At 50.9% G+C, this 20,376-nt stretch overlaps 2 protein-coding genes across 2 annotated transcripts; both read right to left on the bottom strand.

The window, feature by feature from the left end:
* Positions 1–207: 207 nt before the first annotated feature.
* cfap57 (cilia and flagella associated protein 57) lies at positions 208–7,286 on the bottom strand. Its single transcript, XM_076139853.1, has 21 exons — positions 7,130–7,286; positions 6,733–7,046; positions 6,270–6,529; positions 5,924–6,107; positions 5,653–5,805; positions 5,415–5,554; positions 5,090–5,255; positions 4,864–4,977; positions 4,152–4,364; positions 3,093–3,266; positions 2,843–3,004; positions 2,557–2,712; positions 2,374–2,467; positions 2,098–2,288; positions 1,836–2,009; positions 1,575–1,733; positions 1,338–1,481; positions 1,126–1,242; positions 697–831; positions 437–580; positions 208–351 (listed from the first exon to the last, which is right to left on the bottom strand). The coding sequence occupies exons 1-21, from the start codon at positions 7,284–7,286 to the stop codon at positions 208–210; spliced, it is 3,495 nt and encodes a 1,164-aa protein (XP_075995968.1).
* A 2,066-nt stretch (positions 7,287–9,352) lies between these two features.
* On the bottom strand, positions 9,353–19,830 carry efcc1 (EF-hand and coiled-coil domain containing 1). The gene is given in 8 exon segments (XM_076139851.1): positions 9,353–10,019; positions 10,127–10,196; positions 10,670–10,761; positions 10,764–10,827; positions 11,731–11,887; positions 12,233–12,541; positions 17,978–18,408; positions 18,865–19,830. Coding segments are annotated over 8 exon segments (1,926 nt in total). The 5' UTR covers positions 19,540–19,830; the 3' UTR covers positions 9,353–9,891.
* Between the last annotated feature and the right edge of the window lie 546 nt (positions 19,831–20,376).

The raw sequence follows: 20,376 nt of genomic DNA, 5'->3' as shown, positions 1-20,376 counted from the left end.
ATCCGTTGAGCTTTTATTGTGAAGGGCAGAACTTCTCTCTTTGTGCTGTAGAGGAAAGAACCAAGAGAAGAAGAACATCTACACACTGACACACAAACAGAGTTTAGATGGAATCTTCTCTCAGATTTCCGGCGCATCTCTTCTGTTTGTTGCTTCCTTCTCTCCAGAACCCCTCAGAACCTTTGCTCTCGCCACATCAAGTCTGTATCAAGCAGAGTTTCCTCGTGTGGGCTCCTTCTTTGGCACTTCCTGTGATTTGCGGTGGGACCTGCTGATCTTCTTCAGCTGCGACCTCACTAGCTGCAGCTCCTTCCGCAGGGCGTTGACCTCAGTGACCAGGCTCACATTCTCCTGTGGAGGAGCCAGAGGTCACAGGTCAGCGCCAAGACAAGGACATGGAGTGTGTGTGTGTGTGTGTGTGTGGTGGTGGTTTGACCTTCATGATGCTGACATAGCTGCTCTCATGCTCCTCTGAAGCTTTGGCCAGCTTGATCTTCAGAGTGGCGATGGTCTTCTCCTGGTGCTCCTGCTGGCGGCACAGCGCCCGCTGAGAGTCTGCATCTTCACTCACCTGCTCCATCTGAGGAACAGACACAGACACACAGGAAGTCTTGCTTGTTTCTCTCGTCCTGCACTCGCCCTTCCCGGTGCTACAGCGGCCTCTAGTGGTCAGTCTGGGTTCTGTGTCCCACTCACCACATCAGTGTATTGGACGTAGCGAGCGTAAAGTTTCTTCACGCTGTCCTTCAGCTTCTTTGGCTCCTGGATGAAGCTGACGCAGGTGTGCAGCTCCGTCTTGAATCGTCTCAGATGAGTCTCCAGATCTTTCACCTGGCAAAGTAACATAGAGGAAACGCGGTGAAGAAGTTAACATTTAAATGTTCTACAGCTACAAATACTCACACACACTCTCACACTCCTGAGGACAATGTGTTGTGAGTGCAAGTGTTGAATTTGCTGAATGCTGAAGAGCCTGAAAGCCTGAAAAAGGTCTGAATGGTTTCTGCACCTGAAGGTGTCAGGGACAGGGAAGGCTGGACTTTTGTGATTGTGATCATTACTGCAGGTTTCCCTCAAGGCCCTGAGGCCATGTTGTTCCCTGCTGAGACCTGGTGATGTACTGACCTTCTCCATCTCCTTGTGCAGCTCCTTCTCTCTGGCCGTCAGTCTGAGCTTCAGCTCGGAGACGCTCAGTTTCAGCTGCGTGTTGCTTTTGTGGAACTCCATCAGCTCCGCCTCCATCTGACCCACAGGAGAAACATCAGGTTTGGACTTTTTCTCTCTTTGCTTTAAGTTGGAAATGTTCCAACAAGAAGTATTCATGTTTAGAAACAAACCTGCTGGATCTTCTCCTCCTTTTTGTTGATGTCCTCTTGTTGAGGCTCAATCTGCTTCTTCAGGTCGTTTAGCTTGAAGTCCAGAACAAACTTCAGCTTCTCCAGTTCCTGGTTCATCTTCTTCAGGCTGGAGATGGTCTTATCCTGTGTGAGGGAGGAGGGACACCATGACACACACACAAACACACACACGGAGCTGAACCTGAGCAGCAGCTGGAGACCTGTGATCTCAGCCACCTTGTCCTGGTTGGTCTTTTCGTGCCCAGAGATCTGCCTCTTCAGGTCTTCAATGTCGTTCTCCAGGGAGCGGACCAGGCCGTGCAGCTTCTGCCTCTCCTGCTTCAGCTTGTTGATGTCGGTGCATCTGTCATCGATCTGTCTCTGCAGACTGAACAGCTGATGAACAGACAGATAGAGCATCAGTAACACTCCTCTGACTCCTGCTGCCGCTCTGTTAGATTAAAGATGAATGTCTTCAGAGGTGAATCCATGGGTCACCTTCTGTGTCATGATGCCGGTTTCTCCCTTCAGTTTCATGTTTGCTTCTTGCTCGGCCCTCAGTTTCCTCTCATACTGGATCCGGATGCTGTGGAGCTCCTGGTCTCCGTCCTCATTCATCTGCTTTATGGTTTCCTCAAACTCAAAGGTGCGTTGTCTTGACTCATCCTGAAACTACATCAAAACAAACAGTGGACTCATCAATGCTCAGGTCTCCTGGTGCCACCTGTTCTTCACCTTCCTCCTCCTCCTCCTGACTGACCTGAGCCAGGAGCTGAGTCTTCTCCTGCAACCGGGCCTCGTAGCTCTGCTTGAGCTCCTCCAGAGCACAGCTTTTACCTTTTTCCAGAGCCTTCAGCTGCTTGCTATGGTCCTCCTGCATGCTCACACACTGCTGCTGCAGGTCCTGGTACCTCTCGTGCTCCACAATCAGCTTCTGGCTGTAGGACGACTCTGTGTGTGGTTGATTAACAGACAGAGTTGTTCAAAGACAGACTGATCAGACTGAGTGGTGATGTTCAGCTTGTTCTCCTGTTACCCAGATCCTGCAGCTCTCTGGAGTGTTTGTCTGTGACCTCTGCTGACCTTTCCTGGTGCTCACGTTCACACTTTTCCATCTCTGTACTCATCACCTAGAGGGACGGGACATGTTGGGATCCAGTCAAGTTAAACTATTTAAGCTCAGATCTTCGCTTCCAGCTCCATGGATCTGTGAGCGTACCTGCTTTGAGCTCCGCAGAGATTCAATTTGCTGGATAAACTTCTCAGAGAGCTCCTTGATCTTCTCGCTGAAGTTGATGTCCTTCAGGCGGAGCTGGTACTCCTTCTCCATTTGCAGCTCGTCCACCCGCATCTTGAGCTCCAGCATGTTCTGCTTCTGCAACACACACAGTCGGACAGAAGGCCCCCTTCATTCAAGTGTGACTTCACAAGAGTGAGAGTCTGGGTTCTCTTGGAGAGGTGCTAGGTGATGGAATGAGCTCACACACACACACACACACACACACCTTTTCCTCCAGGTCAGACTTGGTGGCCAGGATCTCCTCGGTGTAGACAATGTGCTTGTTGCCTTTGAGTCCCCGTCCCTCCTTGTCAATGATTTTCCACAGAAACAGACAGCCGTCTTCTGACGCCGTCAACAGGAACTGCTCATCAAACGTGATCGCCATCTGAGGACACACACACACTTTCTTCATACCTTCATTCATACTTGGGGGTCAAAGGTGACTCCTTCCTCTTGCAGTCATGCAGGCCCACCTTGGTTACTGAGCCACAGTGGGCCTGGTACTGGATCCAGTCTCTCTGGATGGGTAACGGGTACTTAATCACCCTGATGCTCCCGCTGGAGGTCCCGGTGAAGACCACCCTGCCGGAGCGAGACACAGCGACCGCCGTGTGAGCCACATCATCAGGAGGAAGCTCCCTCATGACCTGTGGAACACACAGACCTGAACTCTTCATCATGGAAAGATGCCAGAAGCATTTAAGTAAGGATGTCTTGCCTTCATCTTCAACATTTGAATCTCTGGGATTACACTGTTTTCAAATCGGCTTTGTCTTTAACAATTGACCACTCAAATTCTCCACTCTGCCCTTTATGTATCACTCAATGTATCACACTTCCTTGCTATCTTCCTTCCTTTTTTCTTTTCTTTCTTTCTATCTCTCTTTCTTTCTTTCTTTTCTTCTTCCTTCTTTCCTTCCTTTCTTTCTTGCTTCCTACCTTTCTTTATTTTTTCCTTCTTTCCTTTCTTTCTTTGTCTTCCTTCCTTCTTTTCTTTTTAGGGGAAGCAGTGGCTCAGTGGGTAGTGCTTCCGCTTGGGAACCGGAGGGTCGCTGGTTCGAGCCTCTGCCAAGGTGCCCCTGAGCAAGGCACCAAACCCTCAAGTGCTCCCCCCTCTGCGAAGGGTGGTAATTTAATGTAAGTCGCTTTGGATAAAAGCGTCTGCCAAATGATCGTAATGTAATGTAATTCTTCTTCCTTCCTTCCTTTCTTGCATCCTTCCATTCTTTCGTCCTTCCTTTCCTTCTTTCTCTCTCTCTCTCTTTCTTGCTTCCTTCCTTTCTTTCCGCCTTCCTTCTTTTCTTTCTTTCTTGTTTCCTTCCTTCCATCCTTTCTTTCCTCCTCTCTCTCTTTCTTTGTCTCTCTCTCTCTCTCTCTCTCTCTAAACCAGATCCTCTCTTTGTTTCTTATCTTCTTTATTTATTTATTATTTTCTTTATTACACTTTATGTTCAAATCCTTTCTTTCTTTCTAACCCTACATAGATCTTATTCTGGGTGTTGGGTTAGATTGAACTCGTGCGTCTTAATGACCTGACAGTCTTGGATTTCCTTCAAGGTGAAGTCTGTTCCCACGGCGATGCTGCTCCTGGAGTCCGAGGAGAAAGCCACGCCCGTGTAGCTGCACGACTTGATGACGCTCTCCGCCTCACGCTTGCCGGTGTGGGTGTTCCACTCGTACACGGCGCCGTCCGTACCGCACGACACCAGCCGACTGTCATCCGGGCTCCATTGAATGGCCTGAACCTGCCGCAGACGGGAGGAGCAACATGGAGCGTGAACGCCTGCTGGAGACGCTTTGGTTTGAATGTGTCGTTGTTCTCTGGGCATCTATAGGACCTGAGGTACTATAGATGCCCAGTGCCTGGTGAGCCGTCTACATAGGATGAAAAGTGTGACAAAGTTCCCTGATGACCCAGTGGTTCTGGCCCAAATTATCCTTCTCTCTCTCTCCAAAGTGCTCTGGTAGTTTACTAAAATTTCCCCAAACGTTTACCGAAGTGTTCCAATAATTCACTGAAATTTCCTACAAAAATGAAAACTGCAGGAAATTTTCGGTAAACTAGGGGAAATTTCCTATAAATCTTAGGAAAATGTTGGTAAATTTCAGGAAAATTTCCAGGTAAAATCTCTAAAAAAATATTGGTTGACTGCAAGAAAATTGCGGTAAATGACGAGATAATGTTGGGAAAAATTTGGGCGAGACAGATGCTTCTGCTGTTGTAAAGCTGTGCAGCTGACTCACCTTTCCATTGTGACCCTTCAGGTTGAGGAGGTTCTCAAAGGTGGTGACTGAGTAGATGTGAATGACGTTTCCATTGACTGCAGCAAACATGTGGCCGCCATGGCTGAAGGCACACTGAGGTCAGGGAGACGGAGAGAGAGAGAGAGAGAGGCATGACACACAGCTCACATGCATCAACAACGTCTTAGACTGACTCCACACACTGCAGACAGACACACACACACACCTCTCTGCAGCCGCGCACAGTGAACTCCTTGAAAGTGTGTATGTCATCGATGAGGAGATTCATCAGCCTGAGTTTGTCTGAGAAGCCCACCAGGACCACGAGGCCTGAAGGGTGCAGAGCAATGCTGAAGGCCTCTTCCAGGAACTCCTTATAGAGCTCCAACATTCTATAGACAAAAGAGTGGAAATGAACAAAGACATGTGGGTCACGGTAACACACATCTACCAACAGGCCCATGGATGGAGTTTGGGGAGCAATCAGCCAGTCTGACAAGAGAGAGAGAGAGGGGGGGAGGGAGATAGAGTGCCGTTGTCTGGTCTCTTACTTTGTGTGGTAGTTCCATATGTGGACAGAGCGGTCCAGAGAGCTGGTGGCGATGAGGGGCTTACGAATGCAGACGGACAAACCAGTGACGGCCTTGGAGTGGAAGGTCTGAGACAGGAACTCAAAAGGTACTTGCTCCCCCTGGTGGACAGAGTTACAGTCTTCACACCCAATCTGTATCTGTGGACACAGAGCGCTTCAGGGCGACACAGACGTGATCGCCCATCACGGCACGCTACCTTGCTCATCTCAGCAGAGGTCAGGCTCACGCTGTAGACTTGACCTCGCTCCGTGGTGACGGCCAGGAGCTCCTCTGAAGGACTCAGGCACATGGTGGCGATCTCCTGACCCTCGGCGTGGCTCAGCTCATTGCTACAGGGGTCAGGGGGGATCTGACACACAGAGGTTTCCACGTGAACGCTCCCAAACACACACACACACACACACACACACACACACACACACACACACACACACACACACACACCATTCTGTGAGGTAAACATTTACCAGTATCTCCTTGGTCTTTCTGTAAGCGTCCTCTTCCGTCTTCTCAAAGAGACAGACGGTGCCGAGGCCCACAGAGCAGGCAAAGCCTCTGGAGTAGGACAGGATGGCTGTGATGCGTGGCACCACCGGGTCCACCGGGTCCTGGTCCACATCAGAGTCCATGAGCTTCCTTCTCTGCAGCTCTCTGAGAAGAAAGCAGAAGCAAGGCAACAGATTCAGGCAAACTAACAGATTAGAGGGAGAGGAAATGGCAGGAAGGACAAAGGAGGGGAAAGTCCACTGTGACCGCTGGACTGAAGACTTACTCACTTACAAACTGTTACTACAAAATAAGTTGACCTCTGACCTGTCAGACTGCTGCAGGACGGGCACGGCCCCCGTGTTGATCTCCTTCCGCAGGTCTCCGGACTCGAACACCAGCAGCCGGCCCGTGCTCGTCCCGGCGATGGCCCGCTCCTCGCTCATCCAGGCGTGGCAGAGGAAGTCGATGGTCTCCACCTTGGCGAAGCTGCTCTGCTTCAGTGTTCCTTCCGAGTAGCGAAACAGCTTGAACACGCCGGCGCCGCTCACACAGATCTGAAGGTTGTTGTGAGGGTTGAAGCTCACCTGAAGTGAAACCAAACAGTCAGACTGAGGTCCAGATCCAAGTAAGAAAGAGAGAAAGAGAGAAAGAAAGAACGATAAGAACGAAGAAAGGACTAAAGAAAGGGAGGAAGGAAGGAAGGTAGGAGGAAAGAAATTCACACCCCAGAATTCTAACAGTGCAGAAGCTGAGCCTGAGCCTGAGCCTGAGCTGAGCTGAGCCTGACCTGAGACACTGGATTTGTGGAGCTGCTGGTCTTCACAGTGGCCAAGATCTTCTGTTTCTCCCAAAGCCAGAAGATCAGCGTCCAATCTGGGCCGCCCGCTTGGCCAATCAGATACTTAGAATCGGGGGAGAAAGCCATGCAGACAAACTCCTGAGCAGGAAGGTTCCCGGTGCTGAGGACCTTCCTCTTGCGGCCCTGCTCGTGCTGCAGGTCGTACACCGTGACCGTGGCCTTCTCGCCGCGCTCCGACACGGCCAGGTAACGGCGGTTGGCGCTGATGGCCAGAGCGTCCATACTGCGACTCTTCTCTGTGCCTGTGGGGGCGCCAAAGGGGGCGGAGCCTTAACATGGAAGGAAACATCTGACAGATAAGAGGTGACATCATCGCCCCACCCACCTGGGATGAACCTCTGTGACCTCTGCACCGTGTTGTAGCACACACAGTTGTTTCCACACGGGAAGATGACAGTTTGCTCGTCGATGAAGAACAAATTGTTGGTCACACCCGAGCGGAGACCAAAGGTGAAATGAGGTTGAGCGATGATGGCGGCCATCGCTCAGCTGGGCCTGGATGAAGGAGCTGCTCCTCGTCTTCCTCAGACCCTCTGCTGGATGAGACAAGAAACTACTGGACAATCGTGTTCATGTGACTCTAGCATGTTTCCTCTGAAGATCAAGTTTTAACATTTATAACCTTTTATATTTCCTCCCTCTTCATAAATCACAGTTATGACATCCAAATCGAAATATGACTTTAATATCCAAACATTTTAGCTTTTTTTCCCCAAGGCTATCCTTGTAAGAATTTGAGTTTTTAAAATCAAAATATTGACTTAACTCTTTATTCTATTTCATTTCTGAACACTTTGACCGAATACCAAATATACTTCTATATTCTTCACCGGAGTTTAGCAAACTTTCGCCCCAAACTTCGCCCTGTTCGCATAATCGCTGTGAGGGAAATGTAAATGTGCTGAGCTATGAGAATGTAAACTCACTTACGGACTCGCAGAGGAGACAAACGGCTCCGTCGGCGTAAATCGGTGTTTGATGTTGCGTTTGTTAGCTAACGTCACCTAGCGAGCTAGCTGTGCCCCGGCTGTATGCGGTTGCCATGACTACGCGACACCAGAGCAGCCCCTCCGCCCCAAAGTGGCGCATGCGCATTCTGTGCAGCTGGAGCTCCGCACCTGTTTACTTGTTTTTAAGCGATACAAAACAAGAAGTGCGGCTTTATAATAGGAATGAAATAAAAGCAATACATGTGGATAAATGCAAAACATTTAAACAATTAAGAAATAAACTTGATTCAATACAACTTTATGCATCGTTGTTTTATTTTGAGTTAATGCTTTGATGAAGAGGAAAAGATCAAGATAAGAATGAAACACACCGGTCAGGTGCGCTGCACTGAAACCTTTTACAGGTAGGGGGCGCCAGTGCGAGGCGGAGGGGCGGCATGGAAACCTGGGTCACTGTACGTGGGTCCGGACTCACCGGGTCCTGAGCGGTGCACATCAACACATGAAGACGCGTCACATGTTTCTATGAGCAGCTTGATACTTTGTCCTCCTTTAACATTACAGATGAAATAAGTGAATATAATCTGTAACATGAAGTCAAAGTGCAGAGTTTAAAGAGTGAAAACATGTAGAGGGAAATGAAATGGAGTGAGCTGTGAGACTGAAACCAAACAATCAATGTTGTTTTGTTTACAAACAACAAGTGCATTATTATAATCTGCATGATTTCAGTAATAATAAAAAGATAAACACTTCAGCTCCATGGAGAAATCATTTTGATTGAGTACAACTTCCTGTATGGTGCTGTGTTAGTTTGAGTTCATGCTTTGATTGACGCCCCTGATGCACGATGAAGAGGGTCCAGATCAAGAGAAGTAAATAAAACACAACTACTGTTTCTTATGACAAATAAAGAGATAAAGTGTGGAGTCATTGTTGCTTTGAAAGCTGAAGATTGTGGATTTGAACATTCAGACACTGAGAAAGCAAGTATGACAAACCACGACTCATCTGTGTGTGTGTGTGTGTGTGTGTGTGTGTTAAACCCTACCATTAGTGCTGTGGTTCGAGAGCAGAGCCCACCACAGTTACCATGGTGACCCAGTCTAAAGTGAAGTATCTCTGAAAGCCACGCAGCTTTTATGAACATCTTCCATCCATCCAGGTCAGAGGCCTCTCCCTCTCCCTCCCCCTCCCCCTCTCCCTCCCCCTCTCCCTGTCCTCCAGCTCCCTACATTCTCCCCTGCCAGATGAGATACAATCTCTGCAGGATATTCTGGGTCTCCTCCTCTTTGAGAGGCATCCAGAGGAAATCCAGATGCCCGAACCACCTCAGCTGCGTTCCACATGGAGTCTGAGCTTCTCCTCTGCTGAGGGAACTCAACCCAGGGGAGATTTGGAAGGTAGAACGTCTCTCTTCACCAGTTTGATTCCTGTATCAAATGCAGACTTCCTCCTCTCCTCACTCATGAAGAAGAACCCTGAGATACCTCAACGCCTCATTTCACACCCTGGAGCCGGTCGGCCCCTGGCATCCCATCAGAGCCGCATGACACAAAATACACAAAGCATTTTACTTGAAACTTTGTTATTTATTTCTTTACAACTCTGTATCATTTACAGGTCACAAGGGTCAGAGGTCACACTCAGTCTGCATCACTGTGTGATAAACTGCATGTGTGTGTGTTTGAGATGAACATGGATGAGTTTGTGTCTGACAAAGTGCCAGTCTCGCCTCATGAATATTCATGAATTGTTGTGTCATTGCTTCAATTACTCCTGGTGACCAACAGGGGGCGGTAGAGGTCATAGCATCCTTCACTTTCCCTTTGAGTTTTAGCTTATTTCATCGTTTTCACATTCAGAACTTTGCAACAGATGTAAGCAAACATCCGTCCTGGACCATGAATGCATCATGTGCAGTGAACACGCTTCAAGATAAATGAGGAAGAAGCTTTGTATATGGAGGAGTAACACATTCTAGGCTACACAGGATATTAAGGCCTGGGGAATATAAACGCTACATTATTTACACTAATCACAGGAGGCCAATCAGTTCCAGTGTCCGATGCAGACGAAGAGCTGCAGGTGCCTCAGAGATGCTGGAGCGTCGTGGCCCAGCAGGAGGCGGTGGAGTTCAGCAGGAGATGATGAGGGCGTTGAGGGACTGCTGGCTCTGCTGCAGAGGTCCACCTGAAGACAGAACCTCACAGGCAGCCAGCTCCAGGTACAGAGCGTTCAGAACCTCCAGGATGTGAGCTTTGCCTGTGGACAGAGGAGAGGATCAGGAGGAAGCCCTGTGTGTGTGTGTGTGTGTGTGTGTGTGTGTGTGTGTGTGTGTGTGTGTGTGTGTGTGTGTGTCTTCCTCTAACCGTGCTGAGGATCGCTGCAAGATTCCAAAGTGCTGAGCAAGATTTTCCCCAAAGATCTCCGGGAGACATTCTGAGAGAGAGGGAGAGGAGAGAGAGAGAGAGAGAGAGAGAGAGAGAGAGAGAGAGAGAGAGAGAGAGAGAGAGAGAGAGAGAAGCTCTGATGATTCTCTTCATGTGTATTTGTTTTATGGTCGACTGACTGAATCAAACTTTTTCTTAAGCTTCTGAAATATAACGCTTGCTTCCTATGAACAAGGGGGATTCTGAAGTTCTGTTCCCTGAAGTGAAGACATTAACCCAGACTGTCCACTGTGTGGCGCAGTGGCGCTTGAAGAGGAAGAGGGAGAGAGTTTCCTTTCAGTGGAGAGCTGAACTGTAGAGCTCCAAGCTCCAAAGCTGAAACACCTGAAGGAAACTTCCTGTTCTGACTGCTCAATCCAGATACTGAACACTCAGCAGAGAGTCAGAGTCACGTTCTGCCCTCCGGGCTTTAGTGGTTCAAGTGTTCAACAGGCGGTCAGCAGCTCCGGTCCACAGACTCACCAGGTCTTTGAGCTGCTGGAGGAGCTGCAGGACGTCCAGAAGTTTCTCCTCCACCAGCGACAGACGAACCCTCTCCGTCTCCAGCATCTGCGCTCCACCTGCAGCAGCTCCGTCTCCTCCGCCTTCTGCTGGAGCTCCTGCACAAGAGACTCTTTCACCTGGAGAGACGACACAGCCCTGACATCGCCATGGAAACACTAACTACCCAATCACAGCACACGCTCAATCTGCTGATGGATTTAACCAGAATAACTTAACAGCATGTGTTGGATTGGTTTGTGTGTGTGTTGGACATAAATGTGTGCATTTGTTGCATTCTCAGGCGCGTCTGGTTTAGACAGGAAGTTTAGAGGTAAACATCAGAATGAATGGATCAGAGCCAGAGCTCTCCCCTCAGCCTCAGCAGTGATTCCCGGTGTGTTCAGGTTTTAGAACCCACTGCTCCATTAAAACACCGCCTGCTGACATCTCTACATCCTGCAGGCACCTGGGCGCTCATGTTTCCTGTGTTTGACCCGACAGCGCCCCCTGCTGGAGCTGAGGAGGAAGCGCCAGATTGAAGCCCTGACCGCTCACATCCTGACGTAAACAAAGCCACGCACGCAGGACTGTATTTAGTTTAACTCTCCTCTCCGAGGGCCGAGGCATTCTGGGAAAACATGACATCATGGGCGCCCCGCTTCCAGACTTCCTGTGTTATGAAACTCTGACTCCACTGAAACAAACCAGCTTTGATTTATCATGGACCTGAGAGTCAGGAGGGGGGAGACACAGCTGCACACACACACACACACACACACACACACACACACAGATATACACAGATATACACACACACAGATACACACACACACACACACACAGATACACACACACACAGATATACACACACACACACACACAGCTGTGGTTTCTTTTTGAAGCGTTCTGTTTTCACTCAGTCGTCCTTTCTGATCTGTGCTGCCTCAAAATAACGGACAGAGCGCCGTGACAGAGGGACAGCAGGTTGATGTAAACGAGGCCCCGCCCCGGTGTGATGGACGTCCGTGGCGGTTCTGTACCTGGTCCATGTTTGTCTCGGCCCGGTTCTCCTTCAGCTCCAGCTGCTCGTTCAGTCTGGTCGCCCGCTCTAGCAGCTCTGCTACGGCGCCGCAGCTCTCTTCGTTCCTCGAGCTCCCAAAGGTAGACATCACCTTCTTCAGCGCCTTGTCGTCGCACCTGAGGTCAAAGAGCAGAAGCATCAGGGCCCCAGAGCTCAGGGAGTCAGGATCAAACATCCAACAAGCCACACCAGAGGATAAATAGGACTTCCAGGTTCCCGGAAATAAAGACTGAGCACTGGGAGGAGCTGTAACAGTGAGATAACAGAAGGAAAGGGGGGTAGTTACTGTCCTTAGTTACTGTTGTTAGGGTGGAGGTCCAGGCTGCTAGAAACCTGCACAACTTCCCCAGTAAAGGTCAGAGGTCACATGGGCACAAACACTAAACACCTAAAGGAGATGTCCTCATGAACTCCTGTGGACCTCCTGGCCTGTGGCCTTCAGGGACCTGCTCCTGCTGTACCTTTCTCCACAGCAGGACAGTCTGGCTAAGATCCTCTTCACCTCCTCCACCTGCCTCTGCTGGTCTCCGGTCCACTTGTCGTCCTCTTCATCAGAGGCGGCCTGACCCTCCACCGAGCGAAACAGCTGCTCCTCCACTGCAACACAACAAGACGTCTCACTCTTGTCCGGCGCGGTCTCGGCGTGTCCTGTGGGCGAATGGCGGCCATGTTGGTCCAGACTCCACCTCTGTCCAGGCCTGCTGCCGTCGCTCTGCTGCTCCTCTGCTGCTCTGCTGCTGCTGGGGACCTGCAGCTTAGACCACTCAGACCTGAGGGAGGAGGAGACAAGGGAGACCATTTGACTGTGTTCTCACTCACTCCTCACTCACTCACTCACTCACTCACTCACTCACTCACTCACTCACTCACTCACTCACTCACACACTCACTCACTCACACACTCACACACTCACTCACTCACTCACTCACACACTCACTCACTCACACACTCACACACTCACACACTCACTCACACACTCACACACTCACACACTCACACACACACACTCACACACACACACAGACTCACGCACACATACACACACACACACACTGATGTGAAGAGCTTCACCTCAGGACAGAAGCTCTGAGAGAGAAGCAGACATGAAGATGCTGAGCTTCATCTACATCAAGTCAGCTTCATATAGAGACTGAGTCTGAGTCTCCTGCTCATATATAATCATCCTCAGCTGCTCTGCCTCCCTCTGCTCTGTGTGCTCTACCTACAGAGTGTAATAGCAGCTCTGGCCAACAGGAGGCGCCAACCCTCACCCAGACAGACAGATCCTGTGGAGCAGGACCAAGTATCAGACCCAGTGTGAGCCTCAGTCAGACCTCAGACATGTGACCGGACCTCTGAGCGGGTTTCAAACTGGCCCAGTGTGAAGAGAGAGCGTCACAGTGAAGCTCCAGAGCGTCACAGTGGCGCTCTGGAGCTTCAGCGGCGTGCATGAAGCTGCAGCTGAGGCCGCCTGATGACTTTACAGGCCTGTGATGTGGAGCCAGATCTGGGTGGAGTAATTGGAAGCAGACTCTCTCTCCCAGTAAAGTGGGTCAGGAGGGAGCAGAGCGGCTCGTAGAGGGGCGGCACACACACACACACAGCCCAAACCTCAGTGAGGTCGCCATGACGCCCGCTTCTCCAGAGCTCTGCTGCTGAAGAGTCGAGGCTCTAATGTGAGAGGAGCGCTCACCCACGCCTGAGACGCCATTACAGGGAGAGAGAGAGGCTCAGATCATGTGAGGGTTTGAATCCTGGCCCTCTCTCCTCCCTGGTCGCTCCTTTGTGTCGGGGGGAAACCTGATCGGGGGTCCTGGTCTTGGTAAATCTCAGACTAAGTGTTTCCAGATGACTTCATGATGTCTTCAGCCGCCTCCAGGGGCACTCACACTCACGCTCACTTCCTGTCCTCCACATCTGCATACTGCAGCGGCTCTGTGTCAGAGGGGGAGGAGACACTGAGGGGAGGGTCGCTAACGGCAACAGGACTTTGGTCCATCAGTCAGAGCGGACAGAGCGGACAGAGCGGTGTTTAAGTTAGGGGGCCACACTGGAGGGGGGGAGAGGGGGGGGGAGGCAGCTGCAGTCGGTCCCACGTCAAAGTCATGCAGACGGATCCTCGCTGGTTGCCGTGGAGACTCTGGAGTGAAGAGTCAGAGCCCCCCCCCCCCCCCCCCCCAGTCACATTACATGAACTGGAAACTCTAAATGAGGTGTGAATGAGTGTGTCTGCCTGTGTGTGTGTGTGTGTGTGTGTGTGTGTGTGTGTGTGTGTGTGTGTGTGTGGCTCCGTTTACACCTCACACTAACATCTGCTCTCATTATCCAATCACAGCCTGGCATGGACCCGGTGAATCCACACGCCCCCCTGGTTCTCTGGTTCTGGTCCCTGTGGATCCGTTCACACACTCACTAACGTCCCAGCGTCTCAGCCACACACACGAGGCCAAACACACACACACACACACACACTCCTGTCTCTGTCCTCTACTCCTGGATATGAAGACACAGATGTGTGAAGACACAGAGGGACACAGAGGGACACAGAGGGACACAGAGGGACACAGAGGGACAGACAGACACCTGAGGAGCTCTAAAGTCCAGGACCCTAGCAGTCTGGAGTCTCTGGTCTGTGTGGGAGTCCAGCTGTTTGTTGTTATAGAGCGGTCTCACCCAGAGGAGTCCCTCTGTTTACCACAGAGCAGAGCTGAGGTCCACTTTCCATCAACAAACCCTCAACCGCTCCTCTGCCTCCTCCCACGGCCCCAGAGGAGCAAGGAGCTGCTTCCTCTCCCAGGTGTCCTCAGCCAGCAGCAGATGTTACAGACCAGAGCCTGAACCTGAACCTGAACCTGAACCTGAACCTGAACCTGAACCTGAACCTGAACCTGAACCTGAACCTCAACCTGAACCTGAATCTGAACCTGAACCTGAACCTCAGGCCTGGTGGAGGTCAGAGGTCGTGTTATGTTATGTAACGTTGATGACAGTTAGTTAAGAAGTCATCCTGGTATCTGGGTAAAGGGGGCGTGGCCTCTAGGCAGTGGACAGGCTGGGTTCAGTGTTTGTGTTATTAACAGCTGAGTCCATTTGGTCTCCAGGCCCCAGAGTGACACACAGAGGGTTATAGAGCTAGAGCAGACGGATGCAGAGCCAGAATACCTCCAACCAGAGAGAGGCAGAGCAGCAGAGAGGCAGAGCGGGCGGCTGCTCCATGGGAACATAAAACCACTTGGCGCCTGGAGATTCTTGAAGTCTGTTCAAGAAAAACAGCAGAGGAGTAGAGGAGCAGAACAGCAGAGGAGTAGAGGAGCAGAGGAGCAGAGGAGCAGAGCAGCAGAGGAGCAGAGGAGTCGTGGTGTTGAACTGTGTTCCTCTGGCAGCACCTGCTCCAAACAATGAGACGCTCTGCTCTCCTTCTCCGCTCTACGGCGCCACGCAGAGAGCATGAAGGTCACGCCTACTCCACGGGGTCAAAGGTCAGAAACATGCAGAGAGGAGCAGCACAGAGCAGCTTCACCAACACGTCAGGAAACACCTGGAAGAAGCTTCAGTACCAGAGCAGCCTGACTGACTGCAGCTCTACTGCAGCTCTCTGCTCCTCTCTGGTTTCCTTCATTTCAGGAGCAAACAGCTGAATGTTTGCCTCTTCCTCCAGATGGAAGCTCCTCCTCCTCCTCCTCCTCCCCTCCCTTTGTGTCTCAGTGTGAGCCTGCAGAGCTCTAAACTCCTCTGACCCTCTGGAGTAAAGAGACGCTCTCATCTTCACCACTGACTGCTCTCTCTGTTATCATGATGTCATCACATTCACATCAAAGCGGCTGAATTCTGATGATTTGTTACAATTCTTACATTTTCTTTGATCAGATGATTTCGAAACTAATGGGCCGTGACGCTTCCTGATGAAGGCTTTGGCTTCCTGTCTGCGGCTCTGTTAGCATCATCATCATCATCATCAGCAGCAGCTTCATCCAGAGGCTCACAGACATCACAGAGCGGCACACAAACACACACACACATCAGAGGTCTCAAACTCACCGCTGGAGCTTAGAAACAGACTTCTGCAGGGTTTCCACACAGATTTGCCAATTAGAGCCAAAAACATATCCACAACTTTTCCACAGTGCAACAAGTACAGCAACTCTCACACACACACGCACACACACACACACACACACACACACACACACACACTATGGTAACCTTTCCGATGTGAGGTTTGATTTGCTTCTTTGCATGACATCATCAGCTGATATCAGAATGATGAAGGACGTTTACACTTTCTGCATATTTCTTGTTCTACAGAGTTCCTTCCGACAGTCAGCATCTCATATAATACATCCCCTTTTCAAGAAACCTGCGGATTGTTCAATACATTTTTGATTGAACGGACAGAAAACTGAGATAAAAACAGGAGAAACACATTTTTAACTTCAGATTTTCCGTTTCTTTGAGGTGTTTGGTCCTTTAAGATGAAGAAACAGAGTGAAGGTGAAACTCCTGCAGGTTCAATGTCTGCTGGCTCCTCACACACTTTAGTGACTGTTTGTGTTTAGATGAATCAGATGTCAGCAAACACAGAGGCCGGGCCTGAGCGAGCTGAGGCTTAGTGGGAATGTTCACAGAGTCTGGTTGCTAAGCTCCACAGGTTGGAGGATGGGTGCCGGGGCCGTATTGTTCATTTGGAAGTGCGGTGAAAGCAGCAGTGGAGATTGATGAGAGCAGGCGGTCTGCTGAGGTTCTCACTCAATGGAGCGCTCACTCCACAGGCCGGGGCCTTTGTGGGAGCCGTGAAAGGACTTCAGCACAAAGCCTGCATAGATTAGTGGAGTCTAAGGTTAGAGGGCGACGCTGAGACCCAAAGTATCCATCTACACCGGTTTATCTGCTCAGGGATGGAACCTAGAACAGCCTGGTACAAGCTAGAGACAAGCTGCTGCAGTCCATCACACACACACACACACACACACACACACACACACACAAGGAGAGCCATCTCCACACAGAGACGCATCAGTGGGATTCAAACCCACAGCCTTGTTGTGAGGCAACAGTGCTCATCGTGCCGACGCATTACAAAATTTGTATTCAGCGCTGTAATGGTGTTGTCTTAATCCCGGTAAGAGGCGGAGTGGAAGCTGAGGAGCAGGTCTGCGTCTGGTCCAGTGTCTCTGAGTCATTACACGTTGGAGTCTCAGACCTGCAGACTCTCATTACAGACTCACGACAACACACACCCAGATAAACATTAAACCGCCGGCTTTGTAATTGACTGGTGGGATTACAGGCCGGCGCTCCGGCGCTGCGGAGCTCCTGAGCTCAGCTTCCACCTAAATGAATAGTTCCCGGCGGCCGCGGCGCTCAGCCCGGACCTGCTCGCCACACACGACGCCTGTTAAATCAACTAAAGCATAACAAGGCTGAAAATTGCAAAAGTAAAAAACCACATCAAACATCCGGGAATACCACGGCAGAGTTTTCCAGGCGTGATGCCAGACGGGAAGAAGAAGTCCTATTATTCTACTAACTGGAGCTGTGAAAACCTCCTGAATGTCATAACTCAGCTAAACAGCTTCTTCAGTGTGGCGTCTGGATGAAGAGGAAGTCCCTGTGCGAAGGTTAAGAAGCTCCACATGCAGGTACAATCACTGAACATTAGGATTGTTGTTCCTACAGATTCCTGCACAGAGCGTGAGCAGCCATCTTCCCTGCTAGCTAAACGCCTGTCAGCCTGTTTTCCGTGGCGTTCCCGCTCTGATACAAAGCTGAGCTCTGTTTCTCTCGCCCGTGTTTCAGTTTCCCACCGTGTTTCTCAGACTTGTGGTCCCGCGGCGGTGAGCGGCTTTGTTCTGATGTTTTACTGCGGCGGCGTTCAGGCTTCAGCTGTTTCTGTTTAGGGTTCATGTCTGACTGAACTCATCTGCTTCACCTTCCACTTCTACCTCTGAAACACTGAAGCTCTGCCATCCTCATGCAGTTAGAAAGCTTTATCTTTTATACTTCAGATTTTAGATTGAGGTTAGTTTGATATTTAAAAACAATATAGACATAAACTTTAAACGTTTGTCTGTTTTAGAGTTAAAAAGATGCCAAAAGTTTGTAGACTCCTTTTCGTCAATCAACATTTTTCTGATCTGATGCCTCTTGTATCTGCGTCTGTAACGGCGTCTTGGCGTGGTGCCTTCACTGTCACGTGAGTCTTTACCTGTAGTAGCGCAGCTCTGACTCCAGCTGGAGGACGTGTCTCTGGAGCGCCGGTACGTGATTGGCTTTGGCTTCCAGCTCCTTCACCTTCCTCAGGCCGCTGAGCAGCGCCTGCCTGGCCTCCTCCACCTTCCTCCTCATGGCCACCTGCTCCTTCTTCAGGGCTCGGTTGCAGTCCTCCAGAGAGGCGGCCGTCTCTTTACAGCTCTGCACTTCCTCCTCCAGCCTCTGGTTACAGAGCAGGACCTCCTCTGTCTCTCTCTCCCTGGAGCTCTGCAGCAGCTCCACTTCCTGTATGATGCTCTGCAGGCTCTTCAGGTCGCTGTAGGCCGTGTCGCTCACAGGGTCGTTGTTCTGCTGGGCGCCTTGTGTCTGGGGGAGGAAGCAGCCGTCCTCTTCTTTACGTCTGCTGTGGCTTTTCCAGAGTCCAACCTGGAGGAAAGTCAGACAGATGAAGATAAGAGAGATAAGAAGTGGAGTCTTCCTCTGCAGGGAGGCGTTGGGGGTGAGGGACGATGCTTCAGTCATGAACCTCAGACAGGTGAGGAGCAGCAGCTCTACATGGTGAAGTCACAACAAAGACTGGAAGATATATTATGATGTAATACATGAGGAAGTACAACATAAGAGTCTATCACACTACAGGAGAGGAGAGAGCAGCTCCTCTAAGCTCTACATGGAGCTCACACTCACATGCTGCTCTGGAGTCTGAAGCTGTGTGACTGCCATGTTGGCAACTCTATATCAAAGAGAGTTTGTGGTCCATCAGAAGTTAATTTTATTGCTCTTTGACTCTCACAGCTCATAACAGTCCTGTGACCCCAATCTGTGCTACAGGTGAAGGTGAAGTTTGTGCTGACAGAGCAGCGTCTCTAGCTCCTCTCTCACCTGCAGAGCCAGGCAGCGGGCGTCGCTGCTCTGGAGCGCCGCCCTCATGTCCTCCACCAGCTCCCTCAGACTCGCGTTCTCGTCCTCCAGCTTGGCGACCCGGTCCTCCGCCTCCTCCAGGGCCACGATCTCCTCGTAGCACTCCTTGGAGCAGGAGCCCAGCCTGCGGGGGGCGGGGGCGTTGGGGGGGCGCTCCTCCGGGCCGGGGGACGAGGCTCCGCTCACGCTGACGGACGGCAGCTTCTCTCGCCTCTTCAGGGGGCTCCTGAGGCGGATCTGGGTCTCGATGTGCTCGGACTCCTTCCCGACCAGCAGCCGGCCGTTCTCGTAGCGGCAGCCCGCCTTGGCGCTGAAGTGTCCGCACAGTTTCGCGTGGAAAAGTCTGAAAGTGAACTCGCTGGGTAACTCGTCTGGAGCCGCGGCGCTCTCCGGCTCCTCCGAGTCTTTGTTCAGACCCAGAATGTCGCACAACACGTTAAAGTCCTCCGCGGGGATCCTGCCCACCCCCTGGTAGTCCATGTGGTGGAAGATCTCCTGCAGGTACTGATCCAGGCCCGTGGCTAACACGATGATCTCGTTCTCCACTCCCCGGTCCAGACCGTAGTGGTAAGCCAGCGTGCTGACGATCCATTGTGTCCTCCGTGCGGGTCTGCGGTACGGGTCAGTGGAGTCCATGGTTCCTGCAGAGCACCATCATACCCAGAACACACCGACACACGGGCTGGACCTCCTACAGACCCGAGGGACCTCCTACAGACCCGGGAGCTGCGCGTCCATCATCCTGCAGCACCGCGACGGGACTGAGCCGAGAGAGAGAGAGAGAGAGAGAGAGAGAGAGAGAGAGAGAGAGAGAGAGAGAGAGAGAGAGAGAGAGAGAGAGAGAGAGAGAGAGAGAGAGAGAGAGAGAGAGAGAGAGAGAGAGAGTGAGGGAGCGGATTTGAATCGGAGCTCTGCCCCCTCAGCCGGGCCGGGGTCCCATCAGCTCCTAACGGTCCGCAGCTCTGCAGCTTAATTGCCCCCAGTTGTCTAAACTTTACGGTGCTTGTTCCTCATTTGTTCGCGTGTCTGACGTCACCGACTCACAGGCGGACGGAGTTTAGTTTCACTTGAATCTTAATGCGAGGCGTTAAGTTGCCAATAAAGATCAATCAGTTTATGCAAACGTTTGATCCTGTGTGTCAGGAGTTTAAATAGGTTGAAGTATTGTTGTTATTAACTTTTACTGCAGACTTCTACAATAATACTTTATTAATGTTTTGTTTTTGTTGGATAACTGGATAAAAGGGAAACTCCTATAACAACAGAACACACACACACACACACACACACACACACACACACACTTTGATGAATCGTCGCCGGTTGATTTCTTCTAGTGTCCAGATTTCCGACAGTCCCAAAGGCACCTGAATGCAACCACGCGCACCTTACTTCCGTCGCTAAACTGGTTGCCAAGGCGACGGTGCGTTGGCACTCAAGAGTTCCAGGTTAAACTTTCTATAGTTTGACGCG

This window comes from Genypterus blacodes, unplaced genomic scaffold, assembly GCF_046128005.1.
Source record: "Genypterus blacodes isolate CSIRO-AG114 ecotype Tasmania unplaced genomic scaffold, CSIRO-AGI_Gbla_v1 ptg000467l_1, whole genome shotgun sequence".
NCBI classification, from domain to species: domain Eukaryota; kingdom Metazoa; phylum Chordata; class Actinopteri; order Ophidiiformes; family Ophidiidae; genus Genypterus; species Genypterus blacodes.
The sequence above is the reverse complement of the archived record's forward strand: the minus strand, read 5'-3'. Positions and strand labels throughout refer to the sequence as shown.

Bases quoted from the DNA above. Each gene is read 5' to 3' on its own strand.
- cfap57 (XM_076139853.1), bottom strand. From the start codon at position 7,286: ATGGCCGCCATCATCGCTCAACCTCATTTCACCTTTGGTCTCCGCTCG. The intron at 2,713-2,842 runs GTGTGTGTGTGT...TGTGTGTTGCAG, and splicing joins AGTCTGACCTGGAGGAAAAG to AAGCAGAACATGCTGGAGCT. The intron at 1,482-1,574 runs GTGGCTGAGATC...TCCCTCACACAG, and splicing joins AAAAGACCAACCAGGACAAG to GATAAGACCATCTCCAGCCT.